The sequence below is a fragment of the Anabrus simplex genome, chromosome 2, assembly GCF_040414725.1.
Source record: "Anabrus simplex isolate iqAnaSimp1 chromosome 2, ASM4041472v1, whole genome shotgun sequence".
Lineage (NCBI taxonomy): Eukaryota > Metazoa > Arthropoda > Insecta > Orthoptera > Tettigoniidae > Anabrus > Anabrus simplex.
This window is the reverse complement of record NC_090266.1, coordinates 105,140,911-105,163,578: the sequence shown is the minus strand read 5'-3', so window position 1 is coordinate 105,163,578 and position 22,668 is coordinate 105,140,911. Positions and strand designations below refer to the sequence as shown.

At 38.6% G+C, this 22,668-nt stretch overlaps 1 protein-coding gene across 2 annotated transcripts in view; it reads right to left on the bottom strand.

The window, feature by feature from the left end:
- The window catches only part of atl (atlastin GTPase), a 412,469-nt gene that overhangs the window by 55,208 nt on the left and 334,593 nt on the right, over window positions 1-22,668 (bottom strand). For both annotated transcript variants that reach the window (XM_067140332.2, XM_067140333.2), the window contains exons 8-9: window positions 21,769-21,953; window positions 5,062-5,283 (exon numbers count right to left, since the gene is read on the bottom strand). In XM_067140332.2, the coding sequence (XP_066996433.1) occupies window positions 5,062-5,283; window positions 21,769-21,953 (407 nt within the window). The remainder of the gene's footprint in view (window positions 1-5,061; window positions 5,284-21,768; window positions 21,954-22,668) is intronic.

The following is a 22,668-nucleotide window of genomic DNA, read 5'->3' as shown; positions in this document are numbered from 1 at the left end:
GAGAAGGGGACACTGACAAAAAGATACTAGAAAAAATCCAATGAAATGAAATGAAATTTTTAAGTAGTGTGATAGGAAAGGTAAGAAATGAGGACATCAGGAAGGAAACTGGAGTGGAAAATCTTTCTGGTGGAATGGAGAGGGATAAACTTAGATGGTTTGGACATGTTAAAAGGATGGAAGAGTGAAGGATGCTAAAGCAGATAATAGAAACTCAGGTGGAAGGATGGAGGTCAAAAGGGAAACACAGACTAAGGTGATTGAAAATGAAGAAGTATAATTAGAAGAAACCTGATGGTGGTTGGATACAAGAAGATGGAAAGGTGCCATAAACATCCCAACCTAGCAGGTGCTGGATGAGGTAAATGGATGATGATTATTATGATGGTGGTACAATTCGAACATGTCACTAAGCATTTAGAAAGAAGCGGTGTGGAGTAATGAGGGTCTCTCGTTTCAAAAGCCAGGAGTATGCACATGTTTATCTATTGTGGTTATACCTGGAAAGTCCCCCAATTACCCACTGTCTAGAGCACGGGTTCGCAACCTGGGGGGTGTGGGGCTTTATCACGGGGGGGGTGAAGAGATTTCCAAATTCATTTTTTAAAACTCGAATACTACAATTTTGTGTAATAAACATTTTTCGAATCTCTCCAAGTGATTGTCGCAACAAGTCAATCGTTCAAAAGCATTGGTAATTGCCAACTGTCGGCAAAAACCTCTGCGGAGCCGCGAGGTTGGAGGTGAAATAAGGAATATGCTGTGTTGTGAGGAGCAAAATGAAGCCTGAGAACAGGTGTGGGAACAAGACCACTCAACACACGTTTAATTGCACACTTTGTGGATCTTCTTGCATGAAAGTAAACTATGACCATACGTGACATGTTTCAACTCCTCAACGATGTAGCAGTTGCTTTCATTTTCCAGTATTATTGTTGTATTATTATTATTGTACATACTGTACAAGGTTTCTTCTCATAAACAAAATATATTACATAAAGGAGGTACTCATATAAATGTCTGTATTATATCAAATTAATCTAGTAGCGAGAACAGGGGATAAGGCAATAATAGTAGGCTAAATTATTATAAATTTATTTAATATAACATGTTAGGCTTTCACGGCTAGCGTGAAATTCTATGTAGGCCTACTGGTATTTTGGGCTACAACTAATTAATGTTTAATTACAGCAATTAATGAAACAGTGACATTTTCTCACCACAGGCCTTAACTGGCAATAAGTTACTACAGTCAGGAGTCGACATTAACTCGGAAGAACAAAGAATATCAGAGTTTCAGAAGCAACACATGAAGTGGAAGTTCCTCCTTCCCTCTCACTCTGAGGCATACAGACTCAAATTGTGGGTAGCTCGTCCTTGAATGCTCTGTTTTCATCCTTACACATTCTTATTCTTCCCTTGCAGTCAAATTGGCAACTGTCCCATCAGAGATGGCGCAGTAATGGCCATGACAAGACATCGCTGATAGACCATCAGTGGCCAGACCCTTCGTCTGTTGATTCTGTGCCTCGTATACTTCCGCAGTGGACATGTCTGTCAAGTTGTTTATTGTGAATGTTGTGTATGCTTCGCTGTAACAGTGCGACTGTGAATTGCGTTATTTAATATTGTGAATTTTTTAAAAAAATTGATGATGGTGTCCAAGAAGAGACTGTACAATGATTACTACATTAAATATGGCTTCACAGTTGTTGAACAGAACGGAATACAACAGCCTCAATGCGTAATCTGCCACTGTGTTCTGAGTAATGATGTGATGAGGCCTGTGCGTTTGGAGAGACATTTAAACACGAATCATTCATCTTAAAAGACAAACCCACAGAACTAAGCTCAACTCATTAAAACGTATCAAATTAGATTCATCAGGTACTTTTAACCAAGAAAATGAGAAAGCAGTGGAAGCATCATATGAACTAGTTCTTCTGATCACCAAAGACAAAAAAGCACACACAATTGGGGAAACATTAGTAAAGCCATGTATGTTATTAGCCGCAAATATAGTTTTGGGTGAAGGGAGTCCGCAGAAATTGTCTAAAATTTCTCTTTCTGATAACACAGTGAAGTGCAGACTTCAAGAACTGTCAGAAGACATTAAAATGCAAAGTTTGGAGAAGGTGAAAGCATCTCTAGTGTTTTCAATTCAGTGTGATGAAACAACCGATGTGGCCCATTGTTGTCAACTGATTGTATATTGTCGATTTGTCGACAGTGGAATTTTTAAGAGAAGAAATGTTATTTTCCCAATGTTTGAAAACAACTTCGAAAGGTTGTGATGTGTTTTCTGCCATCGATAGTTTTTTCTAAGAACATGGACTTTCCTGGGAAAATGTATTAGGTGTATGTATGGATGGTGCACCTGCTATAATTGGGTCACGTTCTCTGTTTCTCAAATTGGCCAAAGATAAAAATCCAAACATCATGGGAATCCACTGTATAATTTACAGGCATGCTTTGGCGGCCAAAACCTTGCCCGAAGATTTTAATAACAGTCTAAAAGTTGCTATAAGAATTGTGAACTCTGTGAACACAAGTTTTTTACAGACAAGATTGTTTGAAGTCCTTTGTGTTGATCGTCGAGCCAATCACAAAACTCTCCTTTTCCACACAGAGGTTCGCTGGCTATCAAAAGGGAACATGTTGGCTCGGCTGTTTGAATTAAATTCCTTTAGTTTTGTCAATTGCCACCTTTTCAATACAATACAATTCAATACAAAAATACAATTGTATTGAAAAGGTGGCAATTGACAAAACTAAAGGAATTGTATCACAAGTAGATCTTCAATACGGACAAGGAAAATGAAGTTTATAACCTGCAATGTTTGAATTAAAGTCTGAAGTTGAAATTTTTCTTATTGGTGACAGTAAGAACAATCTGTATGAAGTGTTTAAGTGTTTACCGATGCCAATTTTATCGTCTCATTGGCATATCTTTGCGATTTTTTTTGAACCTTTGAACAGTTTGAACTTAAAGCTCCAAGGCAAAAACTGCAATATTATGTCTGCTTATGATGCCATCAGAGCTTTCCTGGAAAAAATAGTTATTGGAACGCCGGCTTCAGTTGAACAACTTCTCATCCTTTCACCGCCTTAATGAAACTTTGCTGGAAAATGAACGTAATCGTAATAAACTTAAGGTGCAAATTCAGTCACAATTGGATTCCCTGGCACAAGAATTCAATTTCTACTTTCCAGACATCTCGTCAGATGAATGGTCCATTTGCCATTGACACTGAAGCACTGCCAGCACAACTTCAAGAAGAAGCCATAGATTTGAAGTGTCATTCAAAGCAAAAAGATGATTACAAAATATTAGGATTGGGCGACTTTTGTGTAAACTGTCTGGCTATTTCAGGATACACTGCAAAAGTAGCATTGCGTGTCACTGACCCGTTTTCAATGACATATTTATGCGAGTCAGGATTTTCAACGCTGAATGTCATGAAAACAAAGCAGCGCTGCCGACTTAATGTTGCAAGTGATCTCCGCTGTGCTCTGTCAAATATCAAACCAAACATACTGAATCTTACCAAGATAAAACAGTGTCAAACTACTCACTGACATTTGCCGACTAATTTAAGGATTTATTGTAAAAATGTGTTCCTTGTATTGTGCTAAAATGAAGTTAGTATGTCATAGATATAAAGCACGTACTTCATATTATTTTTTCATAAATAATTGAATAATGGAATAATTCATTATGTAGTATCATTAGGTTGGGTCTATATCCTCCACGTCAGTTTATCAGAAAGGTTCTAGAAGCGACAGGGGGAAGAGGGAGGAGAGGAGGGGGAGGGGGGGAGGGAAACCACTGGTCTAGCGGTACCTGTTTGTGGTGAAAATTTTTGAACAATTTTGTCAATAATTTTGCAAAAAAAATTTTCCACTTTTCAGCAATAAAAGCTATACCTAAAGATAGTTGATAGCATGTTTTCAGTTTAATAATAATAATAATAATAATAATAATAATAATAATAATAATAATAATAATAATAATAATAAAGTGTGGACTTCGGAGAGGCCTGGTGCAGGTTTTGTAATTAATGCCGTATAGGCAACCTGCGCCACGTGTGATCCTATCTAAGATGAACTCTATTGCTGAAAACTGCACAAATACCCAGCCCCCCTGAGTCATAGGAATGAATTACAGTTAAAAATGCCCAACCCATCTGAGAATTGAACCTGGGATCCGTAGGGCCAAGGGCCAGTGTGCTAACCTTTTAGCCACAGAGCATAGTTTCAGTATAACATTAATTTTATTTTTACATATGTACAAGAAACATGAGTTATGCTTCTGCTGGAAATGCATATTACATAAATCAAAGCTTGGATACCTGGAAAAATTTCATCCTGTCATTTTAACAAGAAAGGCCTAATCTACATACATCATTTACACATCAGTCTGTAAAAGACAGAGATACCATGAGTTCCGTATTACTGGGAATCAGAGCTGTTCCCCTGTCTGACATTATATTACAACACATTGAAAAGAACCTCTCACTATCAACATTACTGACTGGGATCCATAAATCCTTCACTGCAGCTTTCACAAAATACCCGCATTCTGATATCAGGGAAAGAAGAATGGCAATCACATCAATATCTGTACCTGCTCTGAATGAGCTACCAACTAGATACCTAAACAGTGTGTATGGTTCAAGATTATCTGATGTTGAAACACCTTGTAGAATGGGAATTTTCTTTATTAGGCAAGAGACTTCATTTTCTAAATCACCTTGCAATCCAACCATAACATGAGAACAATGCAAGCATAATGAAATATGCTTCTTGGAATCAAAGAGCGATTCCACTTAATTTTGTCAATTATTTCATGGTTTAGCTTTAGGTAGTTTCACATTTTATACCAATTTTTGTAAAATTTCACAAATATTTTGCATCGCTTTGTGAAAAACAGGTGCCTCTACCAATGGTCATATAACAACTTAGCATGGTGACAAAAAAGACAAGAAAGTTGACAACTATACTTATGGTAAATTTACTGGTAAAATGAAGACTAGTACATATAAAATATGTATTTCTTACTGTTATTAGCTCCTCTTTATATTTCTGTGAAAATTCTTCACCGCCCATTTTACGTTTGCTCTGGAACTGCAGAAGTACATTATCTCTAATGCGGAGATGCTCAGCTTCCAAGTGGGCACTATTGAGAAAGGGCTGGGCACCACCACAGACCTTTTCCATTTGAGTCTTGTACGCATCTTTCGCAGCGGCAACAGCAGCCAGATTATTTCCCTCAGCAGTAGCCTGCAACATAAAATATACATATATTTAGGTTCATTCAAGTTTATATTTCCAAGTCCGGAAAAAAAGCCAAAAAGTAAAATCCTACCATTACATGAGAAGAGTGCAAGGTAACAACAGGTGAAACAAAATTCAGTGAAATATTCATTTGGCCTTTTCCTTTATTTTACCCATTTTGAAGACTTATTAAATTATTCACACACAGACTCGGACACCTCCAATAAAGTTTCTTGAAAAATTAAGTAATATAATATACAGATTATATTTCAGAAGCATATTTAGAAAGATTTCTTTCAAATTTCTTTCAAATATCAGTTCTTAATGCTCAGAAAATGAGATTTAGCCCTTAACAGTGAACGAGAGTATGGTGAATGATGTGTTTGAGGGTGTATTGGAAATAGTTCATGCTGTACCCTTCTGAGTAGCACCAAATTTGTTTTTAAATTGATGGATGTTGACTTGTTATATTTCTTTGAACTTGAAAGAGTGTATTCCGTTTAGGAAGCTCTCTAACCATTTATAATTTGGAAATCCCAGCACCAAGCAAAAAACCTCTTACATGGCTCATGATCATAGCCATGGGAAATCCAGTTTCACGTGGAATTCGAACCACAGGGATGGTGACTTTTCATTTTAAAATCCCATATGAATTGGCGGGAAAGTGGAAATGCAGTTGGGACCATCTCTTGCCCATAAAGCAATCTTATGCTTTTAACATTTTGTACAAAATGGTTCTGTAAGTAAATGCCAATGGACATTTTCACTGCAGATGGAAGAAAAACATCTTACCTAACACAAAAGAAAGTAACCAATGGATAGCAATACACTGATAAATAGCAAAGCAATGGAAATAAAAGAATAAGAAACATTACTGAATATTTCATTTTCATGATCGCATTGTACTCAAAATAAACTTACAACTTATTAAGTAGTGTTCAGCTTAGGTCCTTTCCACTGCAACAAATATGACCTAGGCCACCATAGCTCAAAGGGAAAGAGCAACAGACGCAAAATCGGGAGGCTGTGGGTTTGGATTCGTGGTATCCGGTTGACCATTTTTGTTCTGTACTCAGATGGTGATTTTTGTTAATTAATGCTACTGGCTTTATGTCCTACAAACTACTTTTATGGTTTTCGGAGATGCCAAGGTGCCAGAATTTAGTCCCATGGGAGTTCCTTTACATCCCAGTAAATCTACCGACACGAGGTTGACGTATCTGAGCACTTTCAAATACCACCGGACTGAGGCAGGATCGAATCTGCCAAGTTGGGGTCAGAAGGACAGCGCCTCAACCATCTGAGCCACTCAGCTCGGCACGGTTTTAAGAGAAGTACAAATAGGCAACCATACTCGTGTTCTATTACCATCCCTTCAATACATATTATATGCAGTGAACATGACCAAGTAAATAGGGCTCAGATTTTTAGGTGCTAAAAAAAAATCAGAAAAAGTATTCTTTTGTCCTAAAGATACTTGAAATGTGTGACAAAAAATATTGAATTATAATTCAGTTTATTTATGTGAATATAAACAATATGCAGTGGTCACAAAAGCAATTTATGCTATAACTCACTGACTGCTGAACAATTATAATACCAGAGTGTCCACCAAATTCTGATTTTAAATTTCCCTGCTGACATATCCCCATTTTCTAGACAAAATTTTTTTTCCCCTGACACAGGACTAAAAAATAAAATTAGAAATGAAGTTTCCAGCTATGACAGTAATACTGAAATACATTTTGAAAACTTAACATCCAAAAATTAAATGCGCAATTTATGTGTATATTAAATTTCAACACTTGAAGTTGAATTTCGTCTAATTAAATTCACACCAAGATTTAAAAAAAATAATTATCATTACTGCTTCAGTAAGGATATTTCTTCATCCATAGCCACCAAAGACTGTCAAGCTTCTGCCATCACCCGCCTCTTCTTTTCTTGGCAAAAATCCAGCCGTTGTTACACAGTTTCCAACATTCTAAGGAAATAGAAATTAAAAGAAATCTTACTTGGAACGTGTGTCAGAAGAGAAATGTGTGCATTACAATGTCTAGAAACCCACCATCCCACCTCCAGAAGTATATTTCGTTTATAACCTAATGTCGAGTTCAGCCAGTTCTCGCCATCCCCTTCAAGTTATTTACGAGGGTAATACCAAAAATAAGGCCTCCTTTTTTTTTTTTTTTTTTTTTATTAATACAGAACTCTATTCGTGGGGCTGTTGGTCACAATATTGTGAAGAGTGTTTCTCGTGCTCGCATATAAACATGCGCACGCCTCACTGAGGCACTCAGTCTTGGCTTGGCAGCCGTTGAGAATGGAGCTCCCGTTGGATGCTGAACCGATTGAAATCCATCGCCAATTGATGGAAGTGTATGGTGAGTCATGCATGGATGTCAAAAATGTTCGTAAGTTGTGTAGAGAGTTTGCAGCCGGTCGGACTGAAATTCATGACGAACGAAGGAGCGGGAGACCGTCAATTTACGCAGAGACATTCGTGAAGGTTGAACAAATCATGTGTGAAGATTGGCAGATCACCCTGGATGATCTCTGCACTTTTGTCCCTTAGGTTTCCCGAAGCGCCGCTCACAGAATTTCAACGGAAAAGTTGAAATACCGGAAGGTGTGCGCAAGATGGGTGCCAGGCATGCTGACTAGAGACCACATGTGGAAACGAGTTGTTTCTTCCCGCGCATTTCTTCAATGCTTTGCAGCCGAACAGGACAACGTTTTGGACTCAACTGTCACAGATGATGAAACCTGGACGTTCCACTTTACACACGAGACCAAGCAACAATCACACCAGTGGCGGCATCCCTCTTCGCCAATGCCGCGGAAATTCAAGCAAGCACAGTCTGCTGGTAAAGTCATGACAACTGTGTTTTGGAATCGAAAAGGGGTATTGTTGGTCGACTTTATGCCCGCTGGGACTACAATTAATGCTGACAGGTACTGTGAGACCCTGAAAAAACGTAGGTGGGCAATTCAGAACCAGAGAAGAGGAAGCAAGGGCGTAAACATTCTCCATGACAACACTCTCCCGCACGTCGCCCAGCAAACTGTTGCTCTCCTGCAACAGTTTCAGTGGAACATCATCACCCACCCACCCTATAGTCCCGACATGGTGCCCAATGACTATAACATTTGCCTGGAAAGCGATTCAGCACCGACAACGAGGTGAAAGATGAGGTTCACAACTTCCTGAACAGCATGGCGGTGAGCTGGTATGACGTGAGCATACAGAAACCGTCACAGCGTCTACAAAAATGCATCGACCGAAATGGTGATTATGTAGAAAAATAGCTAAATGCCCAAGCTGTAAAATGACATAAACCATTGTAGAAATAATGTATTTATAAAAAAAATAGCAGACCTTATTTTTGGGATCACCTTCATATAAACAGAACCTTTGAATAGTGAAGTTACAAAAAAAATTAAATTCTGTATACCCTGCCCACAAACACAAATTGTGTTCTGTCTGCCACAGCTACCACAACAAACACTGTCATGTATGAGTACTACTACTACTCCTCCTTCTTCCATTAAAGAAGGTTCCAGAACAGAAGGTGCAACCATATCGGATGGGTATCTGTTGAGAGACCAGACCAAGGAATGGTTCATCAAAAGGGGGGTAGCAGTCTTTCGGAAGTTGCAAGGGTGGCAGTCTGGATGATCGACTGATATGGCCTTGTAATAATACTCAACATGGCTTAGCTGTGTTGATACTGCTACATGGCTGAAAGCAACGGGAAACTACGGCCGTAACTAACTCCCGAGGACATGCAGCTCTCTCTGTATGAATGATGTACTGATGATGGCTTCCTCCCGGGTAAAATATTCCGGAGGTAAACTAGTCCCCCATTCGGATCTCTGGGTGGGGACTGACATTCTGCGAGTCGGAGCGTGGAATGTTAGAAGTTTGAATCGTTGTGGTAGATTAGAGAATCTGAAAAGGGAGATGGATAGACTAGAGGTAGATGTAGTTGGTATAAGTGAAGTACATTGGCAGGAAGAACAGGACTTTTGGTCAGGAGACTACCGAATTATCAACACAAAATCAAACAGAGGAAATGCAGGAGTTGGTTTAATAATGAATAAGAAAGTAGGGCAGCAGGTAAGCTACTACGACCAGCATAGTGAAAGAATTATTGTCCTCAAGACAGACACCAAACCAATGCCCACCACAATAGTGCAGGTCTATATGCATACTAGCTCAGCGGATGATGAGGAAATCGAAAGAACATATGAAGAGATAGAAGATTTAATACAATATGTAAAAAGTGACGAGAATTTAATTGTGATAGGAGACTGGAATGCAGTGGTAGGGCAAGGAGAAGGAAATACAGTAGGAGAATTCGGATTGGGACAAAGGAACGAAAGAGGAACTCGGCTGGTTGAATTCTGCACTGATCATAATTTAGTCCTTGCCAATACTTGGTTCAAACACTACAAACGGCGGCTTTATACATGGACGAGACCTGGAGACACTGGAAGGTATCAAATAGACTTCAGTATGATTAGGCAGAGAATCAGAAACCAGGTGTTGGATTGCAAAACCTTCCCTGGAGCAGACATGGACTCTGACCACAACTTGTTGGTCATGAAATGCCATTTGAAGCTGAAGAAATTGAAGAAAGGAAAGAATGCAAAAAGATGGGATCTAGACAAGTTGAAAGAAAAGGGTGTGAGGGATTGTTTCAAGGAACATGTTGCAAAAGGACTAACTGAAAAGGCTGAAGGAAACACAATTGAGGAAGAGTGGATAGTCATGAAAAATGAAGTCAGCAGGGCTGCTGAAGAAATGTTAGGAAGGAAGAAACGATCAACAAAGAATCAGTGGATAAATCAGGAGATACTAGACCTGATTGATGAACGACGAAAATACAAGAATGCTACAAATGAAGAGGGCAGAAAAGAATACAGGCGATTAAAGAATGAAGTGGATAGAAAGTTCAAGGTAGCTAAGGAAGACTGGCTGAAGGAGAAGTGCAAGGATGTCGAAGGTTGTATGGTCCTTGGAAAGGTAGATGCTGCATACAAGAAAATCAAGGAAGCCTTTGGAGAAAGGAAATCTAGGTGTATGAATATTAAGAACTCAGATAGAAAGCCACTTCTACGGAAAGAAAACAAGAAAGATGGCAGGAAAATATCCAACAGTTGTATCAAGGTGAAGATGTAGATAATTTGATTCTGGAACAAGAAGAGGCTGTTGATGCTGATGAAATGGGAGACCCAATTTTGAGGTCAGAGTTTGACAGAGCTGTGAGCGACCTAAATAGGAACAAGGCACCTGGAATTGATGACATTCCCTCTGAATTACTGACTGCCTTAGGAGAAACCAGCATGGCAAGGTTATTCCATCTAGTGTGCAAGATGTATGAGACAGGAGAAGTCCCATCCGATTTTCGGCAGAATGTTGTTGTACCTATTCCCAAGAAAGCCGGTGCTGACCGGTGTGAAAACTATCACACCATTAGTTTAGTATCTCATGCCTGCAAAATTTTAACACATATTATTTACAGAAGAATGGAAAAACAAGTTGAAGCAGAGTTGGGAGAAGATCAGTTTGGCTTCAGAAGAAATGTCGACTGAATATAAAAACCGGGCTAAGTGCCAAAATCTAAGTTCTGAGATAAACAGAAAAAACATCATCATTTTCACAGTTTTTTCTTCTAAAAAAGCATTAAAAAGTCAGAAGCCCTTACATTATAAACACTCATGAAAGCTTAATGTTACCTAAGGAATATTATTGTTGTAATTACCTCTTTTGTCTGAACATTTTATGAAATGAGGTATGTGCCAACCCCTGTTCTATTAAAAGGAGGCTAAGTGCCATTAAAGTATCACAATAATGAAAGGCAAAATTTACAAGAGCAGAGTGAGCAAACGACAGGTATGGATAACATTTCGATAAAGAAAGGAGAAAATCTTTTTTAAATTTATTTTATTCATAAAACAAAACAAAAAACTAAGTATTCAAGTCATAATAATAGTAGGCCCTAAGTAAAAAGCAGCGTTCTTGAAAACTTTGTTGTAGAAAAAATTAATAATTTGAAAACAATGTAGTGTACAGTATTTTTCTTTAGACTATAATAATTGTTATACAAATATTACAATTTTTAATACGTAAACGGTGTTCTTCAAACCATGGATACTGTGTCAGTTCAGTGTAAAAAGGTTTGTTTTCTTCCTTTAGGTACGGAATCATCTTTTTCAGATCTTCCTTCTTTTCAGGCTTCAATCTTGATGTCATTCAATACTGTGGCAGTTCAAAGATTTTTATAGTTTCATTCGTTACCCCTTTTTTAAACAAGTTTGTTTTAGCCCAAAGTTCAAAATCATTGAGAGTTATTTATTTGTATACAGTTCCTGGATTTTTCTTGGTGACTTTGACCCAAACAACCTTAGAAATTTCTAAAGTTGTTGTATTAAGGCAACTTTTAGCTGCTGCGCTGAAGTCATAAAAATCTTCTTCATCCATCAAAGTTGTTATAAATGGTTTTTTTGTGCAAGCTGTACAGAGAAGTCTGACAACATCCAATGAACCTCATATTTATCAACTCTTTTTCTTCTTTCTACGAGACCAAAGTTGTGGTCGCAGCTTAAGTAGGAGTGGCCTGGGACAACATACTTATGTTGAACCTCATCAACATAGTTGTCAGAAACCAAATATATCCAAAGAAACAATAGCATCTTATTCTTATTTTGGCCTCCACAGTTGCTGCTCCATACAACCAATTTTTTCTTGTTTGTTATGTTATTATTAATGCCTCTAATTAAGCAACTGGCAATTTCATAGCCACCCGGCCACTCAAAACCTCATGCCAAACAAACATAAATCCCTGATTGTTGTCAGACATGTACAAACCCAGATTAAAACAAGACAACTGTCGTAAGTAATACATTTGGCAGTGGGTTAGTGTTGGTAAAGGAAACACTTGCTGCAAGTCGATTCAAATTGTACAAGTATCACTTACGGGAGCAGCCGATTCTTTGTGATTTAGTTTCACCATTTCTCCGGCTCGCTCTTCTTTCCTGTGGTGAGTTTCCAGTGAAGTCTGGTGTAGTTCGTTGTTCCTCTGGTCATTTTGTATTTTGTTGTGCAACAAATCGCAAGTATTACACGTGTCTTTTCTCGGTTTCCAAAATCTTAGGTTTGGAAAGTATTTTCTCACTGTTTCTAAGTAAAACCGGTACTGAAATGCAGTATCCATGTAACTACAAAACCAGTCACGTGGCACTTGGCACATAGCCCGGATTTTGATACATGGTAGGTGGCACTTAGACCCAGGCGAATTCTTGTGGCTAAAGTTTGAACTACTTGCAGACTGAATATCACATAGCCCGGTTTATACTGCACAGGCATAGGGACATATAGCCCACGTTTTAGAAATAAAATAGAATTTGATTTTTTTGGCACTTAGCCCGGTTTTTATACTTGGTCGACAAATGTAGGAACACGTGAAGCAATCCTGACTTTACGTCTGATCTTAGAGGATCGAATCAAGAACAACAAGCCCACGTACATGGCATTTGTAGATCTAGAAAAGGCATTCGATAATGTTGATTGGACCAAGCTATTTAAGATTCTGAAGTGATTGGGATCAGACACCGAGAACGAAGAATTATCTGCAATCTGTATAAAAATCAGTCTGCAGTGATAAGAATCGAGGGCTTTGAAAAAGAAGCAGCAATCCAGAAAGGAGTAAGGCAAGGCTGTAGTTTGTCCCCCTTCCTTTTCAATGTTTACATAGAACAGGCAGTAAAGGAAATCAAAGAGGAATTTGGAAAGGGAATCACAATCCAAGGAGAGGAAATCAAAACCATGAGATTTGCGGATGATATTATTATTTTATCTGAGACTGCAGAAGATCTTGAGAAGCTGCTGAATGGTATGGACGAAGTCTTGGGTAAGGAGTACAGGATGAAAATAAATAAGTCCAAAACAAAAGTAATGGAGTGCAGTCGAACGAAGGCAGGTGATGCAGGAAATATTAAATTAGGAAATGAAGTCTTAAAGGAAGTAGATGAATATTGTTACTTGGGTAGTAAAATAACTAACGATGGCAGAAGTAAGGAGGACATAAAATGCAGATTAGCACAAGCAAGGAAGAGCTTTCTTAAGAAAAGAAATTTGCTCACTTCAAACATTGATATAGGAATTAGAAAAATGTTTCTGAAGACTTTCGTGTGGAGCGTGGCATTGTATGGAAGTGAAACATGGATGATAACTAGCTCAGAAAGAAAGAGAATAGAAGCTTTTGAAATGTGGTGTTACAGAAGAATGCTGAAAGTGAGATGGATAGATCGAATCATAAATGAAGAGATACTGAATCGAATTGGCGAGAGATCGATTTCGCTAAATTTGACGAGAAGAAGAGATAGAATGATGGTACACATCTTAAGACACCCAGGACTTGTTCAGTTGGTTTTTGAAGGAAGTGTAGGTGGTAAGAACAGTAGGGATAGGCCAAAGTATGAATATGACAAGCAGATTAGAGCAGATGTAGGATGCAGTAGTTACGTAGAAATGAAAAGGTTAGCACAGGATAGGGTGGCATGGAGGGCTGCATCAAACCAGTCTATGGACTGATGACTCAACATACACATTTTATCTCCATTGTGATTCTGAAAAACAGAATACAATAGCATTAACAAAAAGAAAGTGCTTGAAACAACATAGCAAAAGAGAAATTCATCAATCGGAAACAACACTCAAAAATAAAATGTTTTATTATTAAAGCTACTTACACACTTGTCGAATATACATGAAGGTAACATATGTACATTATTGCTAAGGCCAAATAATTTACTGCATGACACATTTTACGCAATATAATTAGTTTAAGTTTGGTTCACATTACAGTGCTTTACTCAGAAGAAGTACAGGGTGCACCTAGCACAACAGTTCATTATGAGGGCTTATCTACTGTAACTACTGGGCCATCTGGAATCTCTGCAGAAGTACTGACACCAACTTCAACAAACACACACAGCAGCAGTGACAAGAACAGCAACAACATCAACAACAAATAATACAACCACACCAACGAGGAAACGAACATGTGAAAACCTCAAGGAACAAAATGATCAGCTTTTCGCTTTAAAATTATAGAAAGCAAAATTAGAAGTAGAAGTTGTGGAAATCATGTTGTGTGTAGCAAAAAAGAAAGAACAACTGGTGGATATTTAACTAGAAAAATGTAAAACACCATAACGTGAAAATTTGTCCATAAAGTTTCCGTAGCCCCGCCACACTATGCTGCAATTAGTTATTTTCTTTCGTTTTTATCCTGTATCTGCCTATTGATGTACGGTATTTTCAAACGTTCTTTATCTTGTTTCAGTTTTCCTCTGTACTTCCTTACACTTATGTAGTCTGTTTTTCTTTTTAATTTACTGTTCCATATCCATCTTCAATGTAGGTTAGTAACTCCAAATTAATCTAGATGAAGTTAAAACAAGCAATAATCCGAGCTAGTAAGCCTACTACCATTTAACATCTTAACAGTGTATGTCTATACAAGTTGTCCTTCACTCCATTGGCTATTTTTTTTTTTTTTCTTTCTTTAAACTTTAAGCATTTCAAATGATGAATACTGTATAAATCTGTATTCTAAGAAAATATGGATTACGTAAGAAGTAAATAACCAGATATTCCTCACTCAAACATGAAAATCGATCAATCAATCAATCAATCAATCAATCAATCAATCAATCAATCAATCAATCAATCAATCAATCAATCAATCAATCAATCGATCAGTACTGCTCTGCATTTACGGCAGCCGCCCAAATGGCAGATTCCCTATCTGTTGTTTACTAAGGCTTTTCTTAAATAGTTGCAAAGAATTTGGAAATGTATTGAACATCTCCCTTGGTAAATTATTCCAATACCTAACTCCCCTTCCTATAGGGCCAAAACAAATATTTTCCTGAATTTGTCTTCTTGAATTCCAACTTTATCTCTATATTGTGATCTTATTGTAAAGGTCTTTGTTATTGTAGGTAAATCCCATTACTTTGATATTATTAGTAACCTCCTCTATATAATGTGCACATTTTCCTTTAACCAACAGTCTTTACATAGGGCTGACTTAATACTTCTGCAAGTCATTGCATGCACACTCCCCTTGTTCATTAATGATCCCCGGAATGTCTTTCTAGGAACCTGTTTCTACCATCAAGTACCCATACATACCAGCTTTGTTTCAGATGCAAGTGAAGATTTAGTGAAAACATTGTAATTATCTTTATATTTTCGAAGATTTGCAAAATGTGTTACAGATGGAACAAGATGTTAAAGTAAATTAAAATAAGACAAAATAATATAACTAAATAAATAAGTTTCTTCTTTAACCCATTACCAATGAACAGGGGGATAACACAGGGACAAATAATCAACCAACATCACACCTCTACATGGACATGGAGCACTCATATCAATGGAGGAGGAGCTTAAGGGGAACGCCATGCTGTAGATAAATCGACAAAATCATCTGATATAAGGTACAATTGGAAACAGTCATAGCCACACGGCATGAGTGAAACACCCAATATGTAAGTCAATCTTTCCTTATTATATTACCTCATTAAAATCATATTGTAGCTATTTATTGCAATTCCAGCACAATTCTATCAAATTATATGAGTAGAATTTTTACCATGGGAAAATCTTGTAAACTACGATTGGTTATTTAACGTGTGTAAATATTGGGTTATGAAGTGATATTTGAATAGCAAAGACTATAATGAGGCGTGAGAATTACATACGTTTGTTGTTTTAAGGTAGAATTCTCAGAGCCAAGCTGTATTTAATACTAGCTAGGATGTGCTCAAGGTCAGATATTATTGATTTGTCGATCGAGGGAGGTGGCACGAGCCAGAACTGGTTTGAGACAGTCTGGACGAGGGGGAAGATTTTTTATTTTCTCTGACTTCTTGAAATGCGAGTGAAAGCTATTTCTGATGTCTGATCTTGTTACCAGTAGTGAATTTTTTAAGGCTTTAAACTCATCACAGAGTCTTGTGAACACACTGTTTATCAGTTCTCTCCTGAAGGCCAAACCTCCTGGTTGCTGTACAGGTGGTGCAACAGGTACAGGCTTGTAAAGGGGAACAGCCCCATCAGGATCCTCTTCTGGTAAAGTCATCATTTATTTCGAGGCTCAAATTGTGAAGCAATGCACAGGCAACAATGATATTTGGGATATTCCCCAGCTCGTTTCTCAAGCCAACGGCGAGACAAGGAAACCGCTCCTTCCATACCCCAAACAGTCTCTCCACCACATTTCTTGCTCTTTTGTGGGCCCTGTTGTACCTATACAATGAAAAGCATGTTAGTAATTCCGCATAAATAATAGGATGTAATACAAATCTTGCATAAAAACATAATTAACTTAAAACAAACTACCTGTGTTCAGCTGGAGAGACAGGATTCAATAAAGGAATTCTCCTGAACATAACGCGTATAGAGCCTCGAGTTATGAAATATTAATAATAATAATAATAATTTTATTTGCTTTACGTCCCACTAACTACTTTTACAGTCTTCGGAGACGCTGAGATGCCGGAATTTAGTCCTGCAGGAGTTCTTTTACATGCCAGTAAATCTATCGACACGAGGCTGTCGTATTTGAGCACCTTCAAATACCACCGGACTGAGCCAGGATCGAACCTGCCAAGTTGGGGTTAGAAGGCCAGCGCCTTAACCGCCTGAGCCACTCAGCTCGGCGATGAAATATTCTGCTGTCATGCTCGCTTCCAGCCCAGCTTGACACAATATCTTGAAATTCGCCTTTGGGTCCAGAAACAGCCTAAATAATAATAATAATAATAATAATAATAATAATAATAATAATAATAATAAAAGAACGAGAATGAACATTTGTTGGTCATACCCTTAAAGGTGATCAAATGAGCTCAGAAGATACCTGTACGTTCAAGGAAAAATATCCTTTTCAGTTTCAGAATGTTTCAGCATGGGCCCCGAATTTCGTGTGGCAAAGACGGATATGGGTGCAGCAGTCAATATCACCCTCCACTCCAGGAATGAAAGAGTTGTTGGGACTGCAACCTCTGGCTATTTCCTCAAAAAGTAAGCGGTTGGCTGCTTTCTCTTGCTGTGTGTGCTTGGCATCTTTATGTGGTGGCCTATGTTTAAGGCAAGAATACGTGATATTTTGGCCACCATCCTCGCTACTGTAGCTTGTGACAATGAGCACACATCCCCAACAACTATCTGTATACCGGGCGAGTTGGCCGTGCGGTTAGGAGCATGCAGCTGTGAGCTTGCATCCGGGAGATAGTGGGTTCGAATCCCACTGTCTGCAGCCCTGAAGATGGTTTTCCGTGGTTTCCCATTTTCACACGAGGCAAATGGTGGGGCTGTACCTTAATTAAGGTCATAGCCGCTTCTTTCCAACTCTTAGGCCTTTCCTATCTCATCGTCGCCATAAGATATATCTGTGTCGGTGGGACGTAAAGCCACTAGCAACTATCTATAAATAACACAAAGATAAACATAGATAAGCCGAATATTCCTTCATTTTGAAAATGTACTGTATTTTCTTCAAGGAGCAGCAATGGCCTTTTATTGTACATTGAAGTATTGATCTGAATTACATATAAGCTACGAGAAATGTATAGGTACATATCATACTTCCATATTAAAGAACAATAACCTTATCGAGCAATATCCGATTATATTAAATTTAACTGCAATTTTTCATCGTATGGAACTTACCTGAAAGCTTCCTGTAGCATAAAATAGCAGGCAAACAAGAAGCTGCAATAGTGGAGGAACAGGCAAGCCTAGTTGGTTTCTTTTTACCAGAACTGCTTCTACTTTCGGGAGTATGGCCTCCAAAACAGTGCTTTTATGGAAACGGAAACTTCATTTGAATTCCACTTCAATGTAGAATTCAAATGAGTCCACAACATTTCACAAATATCGCTTTGGAGCACGGATTTCTTCTAACACTTCCTCAAAATCGTCATCCATTTTATTGGTTAAGATGCAAGATAAGTCAACTATCGTTGCACATTTTCTTGAGATCCTCAAGTTCGCCGTAGACACCTTCAATGTGTCTACTAAAAAGGATAGATTTTACCAGCTTAAAATCGTGCCCATCAGTTCTGGTAGCAACCAGAAACCTAGGGAAGCTGGATCCCATTCCTTCACACTGCGCAAGTTCCCAGGGAGTTGAACCTCTCAGGGAAGCAAAAGTTGAAGACTTTGGTGGGGGACCACCTTGGGCAGGTCGATGAGGTTTGAACCCATGCCCGAAAATCATCCTCCCCGAATGCCACCCACTCCGATCAGGGGTCTCTGGAACCCAACCAGGCAGCCAAGGCAATACCCACCTGGTCATAGCCGGTACTGCCCGGGGTCCGATGTTGGGCAATGCCTTATACGGGATGACTGAAGCAACGAGCACTAAATATAGTTATTATTATTATTAGCGTATGGTAACGTACACAAAACAATACAAAGATTAAATATAAATGAACAGTAAGCACAAACCATTATATACATAATTATAAGATATACACATAACATTGAAAACAATCATGCAAGCAAAAGGGTTCAAAGATTTAGATCCAAATTCTCTAGCCATTGTATGGCCTCAGCAGAAGCCACCACAAAGTCCTGGCTAGATCCAGCGAATGCCCTTCCAATGCATTCGGTGACGATATGGTCGATAGTCTGTTTAACTGCCCCACAGTCACAGGCTGGGGAAGATCTCATACCCCATTTAAACATCATTGAACCACATCTCCCGTGGTTAGTACGGACTCTGTTGAGGGCTACCCATGTCTTGCGGGGTAAATCAAAGCCAGCTGGAAGATTCTTATAATTGAACAATGCCCGCCATCGAGTCGGAGCTACGCTGTTCCACTCTTGTTGCCAATCTGCTTTTGGATTGAAATCTCTTCTAAGAAGTTCCTGTGCTGTTTGAATAGGAGGAGATCTTGATTTGAGGCGGCTGAATCTGACGTTAGCATCTTCATGGATGGGGAGATCAGGATTGGTTAATATCTTGCTGTATTCTCTAAACAAGTTGTTCAATCTTCTAATTCTAGGAGGTTCTATGTGGCTGAGCACTGGCAACCAGAAAAGAGGAGTAGATTTTACTGTGCCACTTATGACACGCATTGTTTCATTCAGGACCGTGTCCACCTTTTTAGCATGAGAGCTGTTGATCCATACGAAAGAACAGTACTCAGCTGTGGAAAGCACCAGCGCCATAGCTGAAGTACGCAAAGTAGATGCAGAGGCTCCCCATGTGGAGCCAGCAAGTTTGTGAATGATGATGTTGCGTGACCTTAATTTGGCTGCTAGGTTGGTTAGATGTTTCCTGTATGATAGCGTTCGGTCGAGAGTAACTCCAAGATATTTGGGGTTGGCATTGTGAGGGAGAAGACTTCCATTAAGTGACACTTTCAAGGTGATATTCGCTTGCCGGTTATTTAAATGGAAGAAGCAGGTTTCCGTTTTACTAGGGCTTGGTTTCAAGCACCACGTTTTGAAGTATGTGCACAAAACATCCAGATCTGCATTTAAAGTTCTCTCTATCACATTAGCATCCACATGCTGACTAATTATTGCCAGATCGTCGGCATAAGCAAACTGACGAGAGCTCGTGACAGGTATGTCTGCAATATACAAGTTAAACAGTAATGGAGAGAGAACAGATCCTTGAGGTAAACCATTGTTAAGTACCTTTATTTTGCTGTGATTTGTATGCATGACTACCTGGATAATTCTGTTTGAGAGCATATTGTTAATCAGACGCGACATTTGACTACACTTTGTCAGTTTAAAGAACTTATACACAATACCTTCTCTCCACACTGTATCATATGCAGCTGTTAGATCAATAAACACTGCACCACTCTTTAATTGCTTTTCAAAACCTGTCTCAATATGTGTTGTCAGTGCAAGCACCTGATCTTCACAACTACGTTGAGGTCTAAAACCAGCCTGTTCGATTGGAATGATTTTAAAAATTAGAGGACTTATTCTATTGTAGATAAGCCGATCCAAGAGCTTAAAGCAGACACTCATTAAGGCAATTGGTCTATAGCTTTCGACAGAATCCGTAGGTTTACCAGGTTTTAAGATAGCTAGTATCTTAGTTCGTTTAAACTCTGAAGGGAGTTGACTTGTTCGGAGTATGTTTGAAAAAAACTGCACTAGCCAGTTCCTTACATTTTTTCCACAGTGCTTCAAAAATTCTGGGTGTATACCATCAAAACCCGGGGATTTTCCATTTTTCAATTCATTTAAGGCAAGCAAAAGCTCTTGCTCAGTAAAAGGAGCAGAAATGTTGGAAGAAGTAGTGTACTCCTTTTTCAAACGGAACAGTTCGTTTTTTATAAACCTTTTGTGTAATTTGTCTGGCTTGGATTTGGACAAACTGGCAATGCGACTAGCAACATGATTAGGTGAAACCTCTGGTTTCAGCTGGGGACTGTAAGGTATTCTTCCCAGCTTCTTTAGAAGACTCCAAGCTTTTCTACTTGAGTGTCTGAAGTCCAGTGTATCTATGGTTTCCTTCCATCTGCTTCGTCTAGCTTCATCTAGTTTATGAAGGAGCTCGTCAGCTACATCTTTTTCACCGCTCTCCTGGAAATCCTCATAAAGTACTTCACAAGCCTCATCCCACCCTGGAATAAAGTCCTTTCTCACTCCGCGGGGAATATGTCTTTTAGCGCATGTTAGAGTAGCTTTCACAAACCTAGAGTAGTTACTAACCTCAGGAGGAATCCATCGTATGGTACTGTCAAGATCAGCTGAATAGCTCTCCCAAGTAGCTTTACTAAAGTTCCAACGAGGGAGTGGAGAAGATCTTATAATAGGAATCTGCATTCCAGTTTCCAGAAGGACAGGTCGATGGTGACTATGTGGAAAGTTCATAAGTTCATAAGTTCATAAGAACTAAATATAGTGAAAAAATAATAAACAATTAATAATAGTAATATACCCTTCCGGCATTCGGCTGTTTGGACACCTGTGTGTCAGGCGGATACTACTGCAAGGGTACATGACGCTCCCACCAGCATGATCCCTGGGTGGTCACAAATGCGGAATTTCCGGGAATAACCACACACGTAAGAGGCCCATCTCCTAGCAGCATGCACATCAAAAATTTGGAGTGGGTCTACAAATAACCCTCAAAAATCAATAAAGAGGGGACCATGGCCACATGACCTTTTTAGTCGCCTTCTACGACAGTACGACAGGCAGGAATTACCTGTGAATGTATTCAGCCCCTCCCATCCACAGGGGTTCCAACACATCCTACTAAACTGCAATCAATGTCCGCGCCTAGGTCGCCTCTTTTAGGCGCCTCTTACGACAGGCAGGGGATACCGCAGGTGTATTCTACATATGTGCCCCCCACCCGCAGGAGGTACAAAACTTCCGTTACCAGAACTTTAAGTTCCTTCTATATTTCTAATAAACATGCATTCACTTACAACTAGCATTGATTTAGGCTCTGGCAGTTCATCTCCTTTGTAGATCTCAATGTATGATTTGAAATACTGAAGTAATTCCTTAGCCTTCACCTTCTGACCTCCAATTTTTTTAATTACTAAATTCTCTGGTGCTAGGATCATTGGTACGAGAACCTGAAGGTTGAGCTTGAAATCTGCCTCAATATCTGAAACACAAAGAAAATACCAACATCAATTATATGTTCCTCTGGCAGAGACTCTGTCCTAGTAACAAACTATATCAATATAGAATTAAAATATTTGTAAGACTTGTTACAAAAATTAGGTTTTTTTTTTTAAATGTCACTTTTAACTTATGAACACACTTTTCACCACTGAAATTAGAAGTTTTCTAGGTTTGCAGGCTGTGGTCAAATAGTTTTAATAGCACTCAATGGTTCAATAGGTACTGCACCAGATATTTTCAATGGGCCACTGTCCTCAAAAGAGTTATTAACCCTACAGGACCACATTCAACAAGCCCGGAAAACTACATGTATTTATCATTGAGATGCTAGCCATGAAAGCATAAGTTTTTTTTTTTTTTTTTCCTATTCCTCCATTTCTTATACTTTGTTTCTGTTCTGTAAACTGTTAAGCAATACAAAATAAACTACTAAGTATTAAATAAAATACTAACTAACCTGCAAGCCACAAATTCATCAGCACCTGACACAGAATGTGTGCTGAATTGAAAGATACAAGACATAAAAAGGTCTAATCAGTTTTTTTATTATGACTATAATTCTCTAAGGATCTGTATACTAAACACTGCTTAATGCTACTTTCAATGAATAACAGCTAGTCCAACTTTTTTAAATGCAATATTGTATTGCGAATAATACAAAAACCATCCATTTTAACCCAGAAATACATTATAGT